Source organism: Cydia pomonella, chromosome 2, assembly GCF_033807575.1.
Source record: "Cydia pomonella isolate Wapato2018A chromosome 2, ilCydPomo1, whole genome shotgun sequence".
NCBI lineage: Eukaryota > Metazoa > Arthropoda > Insecta > Lepidoptera > Tortricidae > Cydia > Cydia pomonella.
In genome coordinates, this window is record NC_084704.1 from 3,434,011 (window position 1) to 3,451,264 (window position 17,254).

Below are 17,254 nucleotides of genomic sequence, written 5' to 3' on the forward strand. Positions count from 1 at the left end.
TTGACGCAAGACAATGTTATATGGTCAAGTGTGTAGTTACCCTATCTTTATTCCTTCGGTTAACCTTAAAAAAAAAAAGAATTATTAAAGCCTGTATTTGCTGATACCTGTAAAGCTTTTAAATCAATTTACGTGAAAATAAAAACTACACCAGAAAACGAAGGATAAAGGATTGTTTGTATACATGTTACTTTGTATATCGTTGAATTTGACAAATTCCAAAGTAGCCAGTTTTTTAACTTGTTAGTAAAATTCTTTTGAAATATTAAGGTGGTTTCTTGTTTTTTTTTTTTTTACTTTTTTTTGCATTGACAATTGAAATTACTTTATTTTATTTAGTGGAATCTCTATTTCACTTGTGTTTAAAGGTATCTGATATCATTCTTTCATTAATTATTTAAAAATTAATTTTAGAAACTGTTCTTGATTATCTCGATAGCTTTGAATAATCACCTTAATATTAATCCTAGGTAATTTCTAATTAAATATATCCAAAACTTAAGTTGTCAATGAAGGCAATGGTGAACCAAATGATATTTATATTTAATAGGCGAGTCCACAGAAAGCGTGCATACGGGCGAGGCAATTTCCTCACGCACAAAACGGCGCGCGCGTTTTCCTCGCCTGAGCGCACCGCGTCGGCCAAGGCACGTCAACACTGGCCGTTTTGTACGTGAGGAAATTACCTCGCGCGTATGCTCGCTCTGTGTGGCCCCGCCTATTAACCTTTTGAACGCCACGCCTATCGTACGCGGCGCGTAATCGTGAACCTTGTCGGTACGCATGAAGGTTGATATTGGGCTGTAGCCGCGCGCGTCATATGACGTCTTTGGCCGTCAAAAGGTTAACAATTATTATCATCATTGTATGTAATAATGGTAACTTTAAAAAACTACAAAAGTGACATTTTATCCGGTAAACCGGTCTATTCCTATCATTCAGTTCACCAACCTTAAGTCTTCTACAGACGTTGCAACAAGTTGTATTCGATTTTAGATAATTGCTGGCTTAATAGCGACGAATTCAATCGATCGACCACATGCCGCAATGTAATGCAAATCGCATGCAATCATCGGTGACGTTTGGAGAGGCCATTGTTAGATTCATTAATTTAAAATGCTGTTTTGGATGTGAGGTTGTGATTAGAATGTGTTGTTTTAATTTATTTATTTAATAAAATATCCTTTTCGTGCATTGATAAACAAATATGTCCGAAAGCAATGAAAATGCGTTTTTTTTGCTCTTGGATGTATTTAACGCTCAATATTTATACTCGAAATGGTTTTAAGTTTTTTTTTTTAACAAAAGTTCCGTTCCACTGTCTCATTGTTTAGTTTTCGTAACTATGTACAGTTACAATAATACATGACAGTACACAAATTTACTTTACTGGTGTGGCGCAGCGACTCGAAGTGTATCTGACACAAGTTTATTACCATAAATATGTGTACACATACAAATTTTGTTTGTTCTTTCACGTATTATTGTAGGCGACTGTACCACAAAAACGTTGAAGCGGGTTTTATACGTTATTTTCTTACTTTTTTAAAAGACTAGTTTTACACATATGTTGATTGATATTTGTTAATGCTGTTTGTTCCAAAATCGCAGAAAATGGGTGTTGTAACATTTTTAGACAATGTTTTCTGCTGTTTTAGATGTGTGTGTGCCCTTTGGTCGCCATTTATGACGAACGTTGACTATTTAGCTGTGTCTCATAGGAACGTCGAAAGTAACCAGAGGGTTAGAATATAATAATGGCCATTATTGGTTTTTGTTGTCCATTTAAAGGCTGTTTTTTTTAATTATGTCGCGTTTTTATGTCATTTCTATTTTGAGCAGAAATACTTAAATTACTTACCCAGATTTGTTAATTAATTATATGTTTTTTGATACATCTGTGGTACCTATAACTCTGTATCTTAGGTATTTAAATAAAACGAAACAAAATCTACCCTCAAATGGCTCCTTAAGCCAGTTGAGGGTAGATGAAAATATTACATGATCAAATATAGGTTAAAGTCAGCTCGTTCAGTGACAGATGCAGGCGGTTTTGTATTTGGTTGGTTAACCAATAAATGTTACTACCCGAAAATGTACAAATTGTTTGTTTACTTTTATTTAAATACCTAAACATACAGAGTATATGCTATCACCATACTATATATTTCTGTATAAACTATAGAATATAACTACTATAATAGAGTTCATCATCAGTGTGTATCTTGAATGTAATGATAAGTACTTATGCACGATACTGCCAAATGCTATACTTAGCAATAGTCCTTTTTGTAGTTAACTTAACACATGTGCTTCCTAGTTAATGTGATTAAATTAGATTCTTTTGCCGATAAATGTATGCAATAAACGCATGTTCACACTTTCAAATTTCTATACTCTATCCTCCTTATTCACAAAACTTTACGGGCCTGATTTAGTTAAATTGTTTTATCCCTTGCTTATAAACACAGTACCTGGGGTTATAACTATTTATTGTGATATGGTGGTGTATAGGTGATAATCTTAATTACATTTTTTTACTAAGTTAAACTTGTCTAAAACAATAAAAATTAAAATATATATATATATAAACTTGAACATATATATATAAAAAAAAGCCGTCCGCGTCTTAACCCGCTGGACCAGACGGACAGAGCCATCGTTAGAGCCGTTTCCGAGATCACAGAAATATATATATATATATATATATAGAATTGTTCCTTTAAAGATATAAGATAAGATAATAAGTCATAATGACAGATAAGGACAAACGATTCATAGCTAATTCAGGCCAGTAACGCGTTTATGAATAACGCCATAAATCTTTTGGTTATCATTAAATCAAATAACTAAGGAAATTTTGTTAGTGTGGACATGTATATTAATATTTCAACATGTATCATTCTAAATCAATAGACTTAAAGATATCTATAAAAATAAATTAGAAATGAACTAAACCTTAGTCAATCTACAAAACCTTAAATACATAATAGCTTTCAATTTGTAATTTAACAGTAATAATTGCTTTCATATTGTTGAAATGTAATATCTTATGTTAGGTATGTAAAATAAGTAAGGAAAATCCTTTCATATATAGTTATTGACATGTATCTAAGGACGGGCCTTACGGGTTCTAAGAATGGTGCTAGTTCAGTGGTGTCACTCGCGAATTCGAGCCAATCATGCGTTCTAGCGCAACTAGTTGCGACTAATCGCGCGCATGATGCAAACTCATCAACCAATCGCGTTGTGGCGTTATACTGCACGATTGGCTCGAATTCGTGTGCGTGACACCGCTGTACTGAGGGGCTACCGCGAACCACGTTCGACGTGTTGCCTACCTGTCACACTTACGTACGAATTTATGAACAGGCAACACGTCGAACGTGGTTCGCGGTAGGCCCTCTGGCCCCATTCTTACTGTCCGTAAAGCCCCTCCTAGATATATGACAATGTATGTAGTATTTATATACATTTCTTATAGAAAAAAGACCTAAATACGAAAAATATATGTACTTACACCTAAACTTTGGCTTATTTTGTGTCAAATGATTTATTGCATCTATTTTGTACTCATTAGGTTTTGAATAATTTGATATTTTCGCGATTAAATGCGAGGATTTTCCTTAAAGTGATATATTCATATAAAATGATGTAAAAACGTGTGAGAACTTGTTTGAAGACTGATGTAACTATGCGTGGCATTGTACTGAGAAACTATATTTTGTACCATTAAATTGATAATAAAAACGACCTATAAACCTTTAAATAAATATATACTTCCGTATACTGTCTTTTATTGTAACCTTCAATTGCTCCAGGACTTTGAAGTGGCAGTTGCAATACAAAATTAATTAATCAATCAATTTTTCGTGTTATGTGAATGTTTTGATGATTCTGCCAATGTCGAGGTTGGATAAGACACGGCTAGTATATGAATCTTATCATATTACGGTCATAGACAGTGTTCGGTGGAGTATCCGATAAATCTGCAAATAAATACAAATTACCACTAATAGACTACATACAACTATTAAACAATATGAACACTACACTATGTACAGACCAAACTACAGTTAAGTATTAAATCTAGGAACTGTACAATAATATGAACTACAAAATTAAAAACAATTGAAAAAGCGACATTTGGATTTTTTAAAAGTTGTTGAAGTTTGAAGCACAATAACAACACTGGTTTTCAAGGAGCGCAATATTTGGTCCATTTATGGCCAAAACTTATACAGTCCGTCTTATACACACAGATTTAGGCAGTCTTTTTTTTGTTCTAAAAGTTTTAAGTATGCTGGTGAAACCAACATCCTCAATTTGCAATTTTTCATACACGCCAAAGGCCCAAAACTACGTCGTACTGTGGTTTGGCCGATATGATACACCGAAATTAAGCTCCTCTCTGAAACAGGAGACAACTTTTTAGTGTCGTGTGGGTATATTTAATACGCGTTATGCGTCGTCTGTTATTCTTTCCGGAATGATATGCATTTAATATTACTTACGACCTTTTATTTAACAATACTTAATTTACTCTTTGTTTATTTAACATGCAATTTAACTATTTAAATATGTATGATTGTACGGGTCAAATTTTGCAAAAGAAATTTGACCACTTCCCGGTTTCTGATGAAGCTGACAATTTGCCTACATATATAAGTCGGGTGTCAACGCAATATTATGGTATAATCTAGCTGATCTGATGATGGAGCGATGGCGGCCATAGGAACTCTGCGATAAAACAACACAACCTAATTGTGTTTGGAGTTTTTAGAAGTCTCGATGAGTATTAGTTAGTTGCCTGTGGAAATAAAAGTACGAGTATGTACCAAAAAAGATTTTTTTGCTAAAAACTTATTTAATGTAACCTTTTCGTTTGACGTGCCCCTTCCCCGCATAAATCGGCAGACTGTTTTGTACAGAAAATTACAGACAAGTCGTCTCCAGTTATTAAATCCTCCAAGTTATCGCCGCCTTATTAACCCCCGACGCAAAAAGAGGGGTGTTATAAGTTTAACGTGTCTGTCTGTGGTATCGTAGCTCCCAAAAGGATGAACCGAATTTTGTATAGTTTTTTTTTTTTTGTGTCATAGATAATTTTATCCCGAGTGTTCTTAGTCATGTCTCATGAAAATCTGTTCAACCGTTTGAAGATCATCAGCTCTTTTCTAGTTGATGAGGGAATCTGACTACCTTCCATATGTCCTATCGATTCGAAATTTGGTACCGTATTACTTCAATGATATTGAAAGAACATGGTAAGGTAACCATGACTTTAAATATAATATGTTAGGGTAAGGTTTAGATTTCGAAGGTGGGTAATTAAATGGGATCAATTAGGCTCAATTACCACTGCGGCAGAGTCGAAGCGACGCGACGCGTCGATTTTTTAAACTCTAGTATATTATTAACTAAGTAACTAATCACTATAAATATCTTCTTAATATTTATACCTACATACTTTAAAAAGGACAAAATAAAAGTAAAATTTAAAACCCCCCGACACAAAAAATAAACTCCAAAAACTAACAAATAATATTAAAACCTATTATAATTATTATCGTCACATATATTATGCAAGTTCACGCGAGGACGAAATAAAAATTTATTTACCAAGCGTCCTCGCGTCAGAGGGTTTAAAAAAAAATACTTCTTAAGGAAATAAAAGCGTTGTGGCACCCCCTCGCTACGCAAGTTTTGTCTTTTTTTTCAACTTTGTACCTATGCAGTTGCTGGCTGGTGGGTGGCAAGTGGCAACATCAATGAACTTGAGTTCGAATTGTTGCCGGCGAAAGGGTTAATTATTTTTTGCGTACACTGATATTAAAATCTTACGTTCGTATTATGTTTTGGTCTAGTCTAGTGTAGTTACGAACGTGATTGAAAAATTCTTAGCATCATTTTGTTTTAAAACAGTTTCAACAAACTTAGTTTCATTTTTTTTACTTTTTAGTTAGTGATGTGCATGTGCAATGCATGCGCTTGTCGATTTGTATTAGGTACCTTCTACATTTGTTACCTACATAATATGTTTAGGTATGTATGTTTATAAATGGTTTCTTTTTAATGTGGCGCAGTGCAATGCAATAATGAAACTGATTTATATATCAAGAACGATCAATCCTTGTAATTCATAAAAAATACATTATCAAACTATAAATAAAACAGCAATAGTAGATTAATATGTATATTTACAAATTTTATTTACACTCTAAATATTAAATATAGGTAACTATCCTTGTGCCAGGTTCGTTTGTACCTAAGAAGCTAGGCAAGCCGGTAGACCGATGCGTCATCTGGAGATAGTGGAGGCAGGCGCGGAGGGCGGCGTGGCGGGCGACGGCGGCGCCGAGGCCGGCACTCGCAGTGCAATGCACAGAGTCCAATCCCAGCACAGCCTGACAGAAACAGCGGTAGAGCCAAAGTCCTGGTCACTGTAGCCACCTGTTCTCCCCTCGACCAGCGAGGAATTACCACACTCGTGTCAGCCCGCGACCAAAAACAACTGTATCTCGCTCCAACGTACCCGTAGCTGATCGTGAAGTTCTCGCAGTCGACGACTGGAGGGTAACCGCAACCCTTTATGTTCACGAACAGCACTGCTGGACGCCATTCGTCGCTGTGCGCTTTATATTTCACGTGTAATTGTGTGCACTTGTATGCATCGCTTGTACATCCTTCTCTGCAGGAAGCCCATGTGCAGTTATCTAGGCCTAATCGGTCGTCTCGGCGTTCTGTTATGCATTCCGCGGGTACAGGGTCGAAGTCCGCGGCTAGAGCACTCAGAGCAGGGTCCGCATACAGAGGTACGAGGAAAAGGAGTGCTGAAGCACCGCCTCCGAGCAAAGCGGCTAGAACCACAGTGATGTACCGAGTAAGTTTTGCACGCGTCTCGCCTCTGCGCTTCGTAGGTCTCACGACCAGGCGTTCGGAGCTCCCTCCCCTCATTTTGCACACACTGCGTCAACCCATGTTGAACTGAATACCGTCCTAAATGCAGTGCAGTATTTGCACACCGCGCATGCGCTAAAACAAGTCCTGCGCCCTACTAAGTAATTGATGTTAATTCATATCATGTCATGATGTGGTATGAGCTGCTGAATTATTTAATAGAAAGCTCGACTAGAAGCCTGCAGGGTTACGTTTACTGGAATACCTAGCTGGGTTTTAAACATGCAATGCAAACGTAAATAATCATTTATAAATTGCTATTTCCTTTGAGGATTTTCTCCTTTGTTTTACGATTAGATGCTTTTATACTTTATCGTGTAGTCCGCGGTAACGACACGATTTTATCGTCACGACATACGGAGACGTAATTGTATAGGATTGTATGCTCTATACTATCGTGGACGGTAACGGTAAAATCGGTGTTAAAAGCGAACGCATACAATCTCTGCCTACTTCTAAAAAGTCCTAAGCTTTGGTCCTAAGTGCCTAGTCATAACCTAGATACTTATATGAAAAAAATAGATATATGAATATAAGGTCAAAACGGTAGACATCACGTTGTTCCTCACCAAAGCTTTGTGGACAACAATGAACCCGAAGCGCCAATTACCACACTTCCCGATATCGGACCCGAAATCAGAGGGCCTACCGCGAACCACGTTCGACGTCCCTATCACACTTACGCACGAATTTACATGTGCGACAGAGAGGCAAGACATCGAACGTGGTTCGTGGTAAGCCCTCAGTCCCGATATCGGGACTGATAATCGTTTTCCGTTTCACGGAATATCAGCACGTCGTTAACAATATTTGAAATGTAGAAAATACTTTGTCTCTAATTTTTTATTATTTAATTTAACAAAGTATTAATTTACTATGTATTTTATCAAGGAATAACAACATAATACATATAAAACTTAAAATCTAAATCTAAAAATAAATAAAACTAATCTTAAAATAAATAATTAAAAACTATCCCCCTGCGGCATGGTGCCGTAGATGCTGGCAGCATTTCCTCGTTGTCTCTAATTACCAAAAATGTTCAATGTTTGATGTTTTGCATATGAACCATTTTTTACATTTCAATTATTATTAACGATGTGCTATTTGGTGAAACGGAAAAATACTCTTGCTCAGGCCCGATATCGGGCCATAGCGAGCGTGGATGTAATTGGCCCATTAGGCCTAGATTGCATTCCTTATTGATTTTCATTGACATGGCTCATAATATTGTAAGTTACGAAAACCAAATGGAAACGCAATCAAAATTGTAACCATCGATAACTCTTAAAATCATCGATTGTTAAAAACCGGTATTTGATCACGTCACTAAGTTTTCATTCGTTCACTGCACATCGTGAATGAATGAATGAATTGAATGGATTTATTAAACATGGCAGACGTGACTAGGTAGCCGGCGGCACTAACTCTCTGTCTAGCTTGTTGTTAAAATTTTCATAAAATTGTTTAATTCCGTTGTGTAGGTATGACATTACTTAAATTATTTGTAAATACTATAAGACAAAATCTGCCACGGCTTCCCGATATATCAGGTAGATCTTTGTAACTGTTGTATTCGTTAGTCAATTTTGCACATGGTTAATTTTGGTTTGTGAAATTATTCAAATATCATGTCTAATTATTTGTTCAAGTATTATTATCACTACTTATCAGTTTGATTTTCACGTAAAACATCGCAGCTCTTAACGTTTTTCGTTGGTTTTATATACCTACCCAATTGGATCTTATAGAAACATAACCTCTATTGCAATGCGAAAAACACTGAATTTTCACTTGTTTGTTGTTTAAAATATTCTCCTACCCCAAATTTTGGTCTAGAATATTCGATTTGTTCGGCTGTTGTGTGTTTCTTCCGAGTTGTTTTACAAGTTCTTGGCAGAATTTTGGGTTACTTGTGTTTTAACTACTTAGCAATGAAATAATGTATAATAATATACTTTGGCTGGTCACAAATTGAATTTAGTGCCTTGGAGCAAGTGATAACTGATGGCTTCTATCCATTCGGAAGCTTATTTGGTCTGAAAGTTTCTTTTGTTTTTTTCTTTGCTTGGTCCATCTCTGACTCCAATTTTGTTTTGTTTTGTATTGTAGGCGTTGTGACTACAAATAATGTTACATTTGTGGTTAATACCCGAGCTATCTTAGTATGATAGTGTAATGTTGGTAGTTTGGGGACTAATTAATCAAATTAATAAATGTTGGATTCAAAATGTTAGAACCACTGATTTGTTGTTCAAACATTTTGATTTGAAATAAATTACGTATTGAAACAGTTAATGTTATTATAAAATTTACTATTGAAATAAATGAGGGTTTAACATTTAGCAATGGGGTTTAGTTTGTCATTCTGTTCTTTGAATTTGGGGACTTTTTTGGCAATCTTTTTGTTATTTTGGCTCTGCCCAGACTGATCCTTGTTGAGGTTTGTCAAAAAAACACTTGTCTTTCTGTAATAATTTGATCAAAGGAAAATTACATAAATTGGTTTGAATCTTTTTTGTGGGTAGGTATCTAATATACCTACTTATGGTCACTTTGGTAAGGTGTACTCAAATCATCTACATTTTAGTACACCTTACCAAAAAACGTGCAATCTATTAATTGATCATCCACGCTGGCCAGTCTATAACACAAGCGTCTTTGATAATTAATAAATAATGATAGCCGGCTTGCACTTATTTAAATGGACGACTGCTATTACACATTGGTAAGATTCTCTCAGGTCACAAAGCCATTTAGTTAGTTGTTAGCTTACTAGTTTACTGAAGATTGGATTTGGAGATCGAACAATGGTCAGTTGTAGTTCAATATTCATGATCATAAGAACATTCTAAGTTGATAAAATATGTTGAACTCCTCATGTTTTGGTTAGTCAGATCTTGTAATGCAATTGGTGCAATGTTGGTTTCTATATTCTTGCAAAAGGTAGACTTGTTGAAAAATTTTCAAGCTTAATTTCAAAATTGTTTTTATTAGACCACCGACTTGTGGAGATATTTTTTGTTACAACGAAATACAAGTAGATAAAACAATAAAATCGCTTAAATTAAATATTTATAAATAAAAGATTTGCCTTAAGTTGTGGTTGCTTGGTAGGGTGCTTAGAAGGCTGGCCGCATTACCCTGCTGGATAGCAATGCAAATCCACTGAGCAAAATATTGGCCAGCCCTCTCGTCACCAGAAGCCTCTATAGGGCACTTTGACATCGTTCCTTATGTAGAGGCAACTCGGGTTAGACCCTACAGCTCCAGCGCTTTAACTCCATAAGCTGCAAATATATATCTACAGTCGCGGGTGACATAGTTGCAGTTTTGGAGGCTTTGTTTGACTAGAATTCTTTTTTTTTTACTGACAAAAGAAATAATTAAATATTTTACATAATCCCTAGATTACAAATATATAATTACACATTGTAACTAACCAAATCTGTCCCTTGTCGGTTCTGGTGCAAAAGTGCCCATAATGCTCGCAGCATTTTCACACTGGATGGCTATAGCCAGAATAAATTAAAAAAAAACTTCATTTTGTATTAATTTGGCAAAGATGCTGCTGTCTTAAATTTAGGATAACATTGGAAAAAATGTGTTAACCAAGAAAAGAGGCTCTTATGCCAGGTGAACTTTTGGGCATGGGCTGGTGGATTGAAAAACCCCTATATTAGCTTGACTATACCAATTGGTTTAAATTTCAAATGCTGGTAAACATGTTGCATATTACAATTGGAATCTTAATGGGCCTCGAAAATATTACTATAAGGATTGTTTTCTTATCTTGCTTTTTCTACTTAATGGTCATGTGGAGTCTGGCGTCACCTGGTGGCTATCATAAATATACTCGCCCATCGAGGGTTCCGTAGGTTTTAGTATTTGTTGTTATAGCGGCAGCAGAAATACATCATCTGTGATATTTTCAACTGTATCTATCACGGTTCATGAGATACATCCTGGTGACGGACAGACGGACAACGGAGTCTTAGTAATAGGGTCCCGTTTTACCCTTTGGGTACGGAACCCTAAAAATTGTGCCATAGAACTTTACATGTGTATACCTAATATATAAAGAAAATAAAAACTTTATTATGGGGGAGTACTGTTTTAAATGATTGATTTATAAACAAGTACATACTTAATTAGGTTTCGAGAACTTCAACTACGCCAACGCTACGTGGGCTACGGTGACTGCTTACCATCAGGCGGACCGTATGCTTGTTTGCCACCGACGTGCCACCATTGCTCCTGTTTACACCCAGTCGCCACCGATTCTTTTTAGGTCATGTGACCATCATAATTTTTGTGGTCCACTTTTGTTATACCTAGGACACCACTCACGAGGTCCTCTAGGTTCTCCCTGTTTATACACATACTTACCTAGTAGTTCTTACTCATGCATTTGCTTTGATTGGTTAGGATTAAGTTAAACAAATCCTCTTACTTGTAGGCACTCAACTCAGACACATAACTGCCATGGAAGTAGCCCCAGAGACAGAGTCAGATAAGGTCCTCTAGGTTCTCCCTGTTTATACATATACTTACCTAGTAGTTACTCATGCATTTGCTTTGATTGGTTAGGATTAAGTTAAACAAATCTTCTTACTTGTAGGCACTCAACTCAGACACATAACTGCCATGGAAGTAGCCCCAGAGACCGAGTCAGATAAATTCGTGCCAAACAAAAACAGGACTCGGTTCAGAAAGCGGCAATGGGAAGACAATAATAAAACGAATGGGGCACCTGAGGAAAAAAGAGATAAGCCTTTTGAGAGGATTAAGAGGAAAAAAATGGCCATGCTTTTGGGCTATTGTGGAGTAGATTATTACGGTATGCAGAGGTAATGTTGGGCATGAATGTAGTCTTTAAGTATATAAAACCTAAGAGTTGAAAATTTGAAAGTTAAGCGCTTAATGTATGTATGTAGCGGTTAAATTTCCAAACCGATATCATGTACTTGGCGCAAAATCTTTGTTTCGGTTTCACTCGAAAAACCGGTTTTTATGAGAACAGTTCTTGTCCAATTTCTGGGCAATAAAAACCGGTTTCTTTGTCGGTGTACGTGTACGTGGCACACCACCGTGGCCTGCCGTTTCGTTGCTGTTTCTTGGAATAGTTCGGGGGATAACCGGTTCCAATCCTTGGTCTCGGTCGCCGGGCACTTTTGTAGGGAGGTTAACCGGCTTTCCTACAAAATCTTCCCTTAAAGCGCTACAGGCAGAAATAAGGCATTTGCTTGTTCTGAAATCACAGTTCGTTTTTAACTATCTCAACTCTATCTTTCAAATATGTGTTTAATACTTCTACAATTGTCCTGGTTGGATTTCGTTAAATTAAGCAAGAACTTATATTCCAATCAAGGGAAATATTTTTGACAAGCTAGTAGGTATATATATCTTTTCGAATTTGACTGAATATCGCTATATAAATACTTTCTATATCTACTTCGAGCTGTCGAACGCGACGCGCTGTTCCTCATTTGTACAATATATAATCGTTTACAGAAATCCTGGCGTAAGAACGATAGAGGAGGACTTACTAAAAGCCTTGCTAGAAGCTAAATATATAAACGAGGAGGATTTCAACACCCAGCAAAATACTCAGTTCCAGAGGAGTTCTAGGACTGACAAGGGTGTCTCTGCTTCAAGGCAGGTTGTGTCGCTTAAATTACGTGAGTCATGGTATTTTATTATTGGTCATGAATAGCCGTACTGTTTAATCCTTTAAACATCAACTGATGCGCGCGGCTACATCCCAATATAGACATTCGTGCATTCCGACAAGGTTCAAGTTGACGCGCCGCCCACGATGGCTGATGGATCTACAGGAAAAATATATTTTGGAAGTAGTTTTCATACACGGTGTTTTTTAACTCCGTTAACTCCGGGGTATAGCGTACGAAGAAAACTGAATGCTTTAGTGTTTTTTCTTTTTTTTTAGGTAAAAAGTGATTATTAGCGTTGTTGTAACACGGACATAAATCCACCAAACAATTAAAAACTATGACTTATCGATGACATTACGAGTATCGATCGCCCGAGATATAAACTGAATTGAATCGTAAACTGTAACCGTCCGTTACGGTTTATGGTTTAATTTGTAATGGTTAATGGTCAATTCTAATTAACATTCGGCCAACACTGAGTATAAACTCATACTAAACAATATGTAAACATGCCCTAAGGCAAGTTACATGCTCGTAGGGGCCTTATCAGATATGAATAAATCATTGATTATCTCCAAAATGGAGTTAATCAGAATACCGGTTTCTTTGAGAAAGTTACTTAATTTAATGCTCAGGAATGCACCCTTTACTCTGACTTAAAAAAAACACTATATCGAATTTAAAAAGAAGATAATTTTAGATTAATTGTAAGGTCAGACATTTTCTCATAAGTATTATATTTTAGTAAAATTGTCCATCTTTTTTTTCGATGAAGTAGAAATCCGTGTTTTTTTACATTGATCCATTCAAATTAAAAACTAATCTCACATAATATAATGTGTAATTACAATAGTTACTACCCATACTATAAGGTAACATACATATAATTATTTCAGCTCTAGAAGTAAGCGTAGAAGAAATAAACAAAGGACTTCCGGAATGCATCAGAGTTTTCGACGTAAAGAGAGTGACAAACAAATTCAACTCAAAGTGTAAATGCAACGCACGGACATACAGCTATACTCTTCCCACATTCGCTTTTGAACCCAGCTTGAGTATAGAGAGTGGGGATGAGAGAAAGAGATACAGAATGAGTGCTGATAAAATGCAACAAATTAATAGTGTTCTAGGGTTCTATAAAGGGACTAAGTGCTATCATAATTTTACAGAGAAAAAGTAAGTTTTGTGAATTAAATCATGTTTTGCTTTTATTAAAAAAAAACCGTGTTTGTGCATTGCTAATTGCATATTATAAAGGGGGACTTCATCAATTGCTGAAAAAAAATAGTGATTGATTTTAACTTTTTATTAATACTAGATTTCTTTTTCACATATATATTGGTTATTTTCAGACATTTTCAGGACCCTTCAGCGTCGAGATACATAATGGGATTTAGTATTGACAAAGTTTTTGTCGAGTCCGATATGGAGTTCGCCGTTCTATTAGTTAAGGTTAGTGTTGCCAGGACTGATGATTTCATTAGGTACAGTCAGTGAAACTATGCTTAGCACCCCTGAATGCGAATATGTATGTATTGCTGACTAGGTACATACGAAAAAACTCTTTTCGTTCTTAGCGTTCCAAATCAATTCAGTCAGTTCAATTTTGTATGGAATTTTACATTTGGTGACAATTGCAATTTTTTTATCAATTTACCATCAAGCGACATTACATGCTAGGGGGTCTGGTCCATACAATCAGGGATACTACTACTGGCCTTAGCGTCTATTTCAGACGATCTATAGTGTAATGTCCGCAAAACATCTTTTTTGGTGACTGAAAAGACGATGCGAGAGCGGCATACTCTGCCACAGAGCTGGCAAGGGAAGTTCGCGACGGACTGTGACGTTTCGCTACGGTGCCTTTTTTCCCTTTTGTCTGCTAGCGCCGCAAACCAGGCGTCGTCGCAGAACTTGCGACCATCTCCAACGCACTTGCGCCACTCCGCTCGCTTCTCCGCAAGCTTCTCCCAGTTTCGGTGCTCGATCTTAAAAGCTGCCATATCCCTCTTGGCGCAGTCTTTAAAGCGAAGCAATGGCCTCCCAACATCTCTTTTTGCATTCGCTACCGCACCTAGAAGAACACGGATAAATAAAATAAATCAGGGATAAAAGCTTGTAAAATTGACAAAAACTTATTATTACAGGGGCAGAGTTTCATGTTGCATCAAATTCGCAAAATGATCGGTTTGACCATAGCAGTGTGTCGAGGGCTCGTTGATATTTCCATTATGGACAAAGTGTTTGGAAAGGAGAAAGTTATGATACCCACTGCTCCAGGCTTGGGTCTTGTTTTAGATAAGGTGAGAGCGAATGTTTAGTTAAGAATCTGAACTTTGACCAAATAAAAGGTTCAGCTCGTTGTTATACCAAAAGGTTAAGGAGTTGCCAGGACCGGACGAGTTGGAGATTGCTCCACCGACAAGAGCACAGCTCTTAAATACAATGAAGAAGAATCGTATATCATTTGAAGACAGTATAATTTTTGTCATGAGTTATTTATGTAATTATTTAATTAAACCGTTAGGTATTTCTTTGATAATTCAGGATATTACGGTAAATTAGAGTCTGCCTTAGATACCTTCGCATCGATTTGAAGAGAACATAGTGAGGGAGTCTCATTATCAACATCATATTTTCATAGAAATTTTGAATTCATTGTGATTATGTCAGACTTTTTTATGGCAAATTACACGCAGAGTTAGCTTGATTCGACTCGACACTGGATCTCAAGAAAGAAAACAAATTTCAGTTTTATTCCTAGTTTTTTGTAATGTTTTTCCTATATAATGTAATAATATTTCCAGGTACATTATGATAGGTATGACACCAAATTCAAAGACAGCCACGACAGTCTAACATGGACCGAAGTAGAGGACACCGTCCAAAAGTTCACACACGAACACATATTCCCTAACATCATCAAGGGCGAGATACAGGAGGAATCCATGGCTACCTGGCTGGAGAAATTGAAAAGATACTCTTACGAGCCTTCTGATGATGTGCCGATTGAAAAGGATGACGAGAAAGGAGATGACACGGATGATGAACAAGATAATGATGTAGCGGGAGACGAAGAAAATAATACTGAAGAAGTTGGAGGTAAAAACGAAGTTTCTGAGAACAAAAATGAAGTCAGTGAAGTTAAAGATGACAGGAGTGAAGAAAAGAATAGTGAGAAAATTGAAGAAAAAAACGAAATTAGCGAGGAAGTAGGTGAAAAAGTTAATGAAACTAAGTAGTTAGTAATAGGTGAACGTTACGACAAATGAGTAAATAATTATAAAGTTGTTTATGACAAGAGACTTGGGACACTATAACATAATTTAGAATAGTGTACAGGAGAACAGTAATCTTGTAGAGTTATTACAATATGTATATACATTTATATAGAAACAAATAAAATTGATTGCCCGTAATGTACATTATGTTATTAAACTCATTTCATTTCATGTTCGTTAATTGCTTCTAAAAACTTTTCCTTTAATTATTTTCACAGCACATTCTATTTACTTACATTTATTAAATTTGTAGTCTGCTAAACTATTAGCGTAGCACCCATGTATTTAAGTATGAATGCAAGGATAATATGCTAATTGTTTTGTGTTACGTTTTTTACCTTTGACATCATTATTTCACTTCCAATGTACAATAATATGAATTTTAGTTTACACAATAGTTTATCTAATTGGAGAGCCTGCCTTTTCCTAGATTTCGTTCGAGCGTTCTTCTTCGCGTTGTTGCGGCATTTTTGCCACGGCTCATGGGAGCCTGGGGTCCACCTAATCATTAAACGACAAAATCTTTTTTTGTATTGAATTTGTTACACATTGTGTATTCTGTCGTCTGAAATCATCGTTTATATCGAGCTTATATAAAGGGTCTTTTTCGAGTATTTATTTCTGGACTGAGTAAATAGGTCTTTCAAAAGGTTGCTTCTCAATGTCAGATGACAGGTACGTCAATTGTCTTTGTTGAGTCAAATGTTATTGAATTATTTAAATTTGTTGTTTAATTTAATGTATTGCAAACAATTGTCGATGGGGTTAATAAAGCATTATCGCTGATCATGCTTTATATTGTCGAATAGATAGAGAATAATCAAGAACGAAATGAAATGCCTTAGTTTTTTAGTTCCAAGCAAATGAATATTAGTAATTTCTTTGTATGTATTAACATCATGTATATAATAAGTTTATAAGGATTTTTTTGTGTCTATGTCTGAGTTTTGTATTTTTTTTTATTTAAACTTTATTGCACAATATAACAAATAAAGTACAAATGACGAACTTAATGCCTAAAGGCATTCTCTACCAGTCAACCATCAGGCTAAACAGAAACAGTAGTACGTGCAGGCATTAAACAAAAAAAAACAGAATAAGTTACTTAAAACAAGCAAAATAGCGATAAATAATATATACTAATGGTAATAAATTTACATAAATATACATACATATATATTAATTTATGTACCCAGTGCAAAAAATACTATGACTACGAAGGACAATTAACCAGAGAGCTTGTCGAAAAAGTGCTTGCGTAACATACGCTTAAACGAGAGCTTGGTTTGAACCTGTCTGATGTTGAGTGGGAGATCATTCCAAAGCCGGATCGCCTGA

The 17,254-nt window shown here is 36.0% G+C and overlaps 2 protein-coding genes across 5 annotated transcripts; one reads left to right on the forward strand and one right to left on the reverse strand.

Moving 5' to 3' along the window:
- Nucleotides 1-6,182: 6,182 nt before the first annotated feature.
- On the reverse strand, nt 6,183-7,341 carry LOC133531536 (protein tipE). Its single transcript, XM_061869808.1, has one exon. It carries the CDS (start codon nt 6,955-6,957, stop codon nt 6,277-6,279), a length of 681 nt encoding a protein of 226 aa, XP_061725792.1. The 5' UTR covers nt 6,958-7,341; the 3' UTR covers nt 6,183-6,276.
- A 1,014-nt stretch (nt 7,342-8,355) lies between these two features.
- On the forward strand, nt 8,356-16,087 carry LOC133531545 (pseudouridylate synthase 1 homolog). Of its 4 annotated transcripts, none has more exons than XM_061869831.1 (7): nt 8,356-8,444; nt 11,582-11,810; nt 12,475-12,641; nt 13,532-13,811; nt 13,988-14,087; nt 14,783-14,938; nt 15,443-16,087. In XM_061869831.1, exons 2-7 carry the CDS (start codon nt 11,608-11,610, stop codon nt 15,875-15,877), a joined length of 1,341 nt encoding a protein of 446 aa, XP_061725815.1. In that variant the 5' UTR covers nt 8,356-8,444; nt 11,582-11,607; the 3' UTR covers nt 15,878-16,087. The 4 variants fall into 4 exon arrangements, with proteins under 4 accessions (XP_061725815.1, XP_061725825.1, XP_061725804.1 ...); XM_061869841.1 differs by having other exon boundaries at nt 8,360-8,440; XM_061869820.1 differs by having other exon boundaries at nt 8,361-8,513.
- The last annotated feature ends 1,167 nt before the right edge of the window (nt 16,088-17,254 follow it).

Bases quoted from the DNA above. Each gene is read 5' to 3' on its own strand.
- LOC133531536 (XM_061869808.1), bottom strand. From the start codon at position 6,957: ATGAGGGGAGGGAGCTCCGAACGCCTGGTCGTGAGACCTACGAAGCGC.
- LOC133531545 (XM_061869820.1), top strand. From the start codon at position 8,447: ATGACATTACTTAAATTATTTGTAAATACTATAAGACAAAATCTGCCA. The intron at 14,088-14,782 runs GTTAGTGTTGCC...TTATTATTACAG, and splicing joins TCGCCGTTCTATTAGTTAAG to GGGCAGAGTTTCATGTTGCA. The intron at 14,939-15,442 runs GTGAGAGCGAAT...TAATATTTCCAG, and splicing joins TGGGTCTTGTTTTAGATAAG to GTACATTATGATAGGTATGA.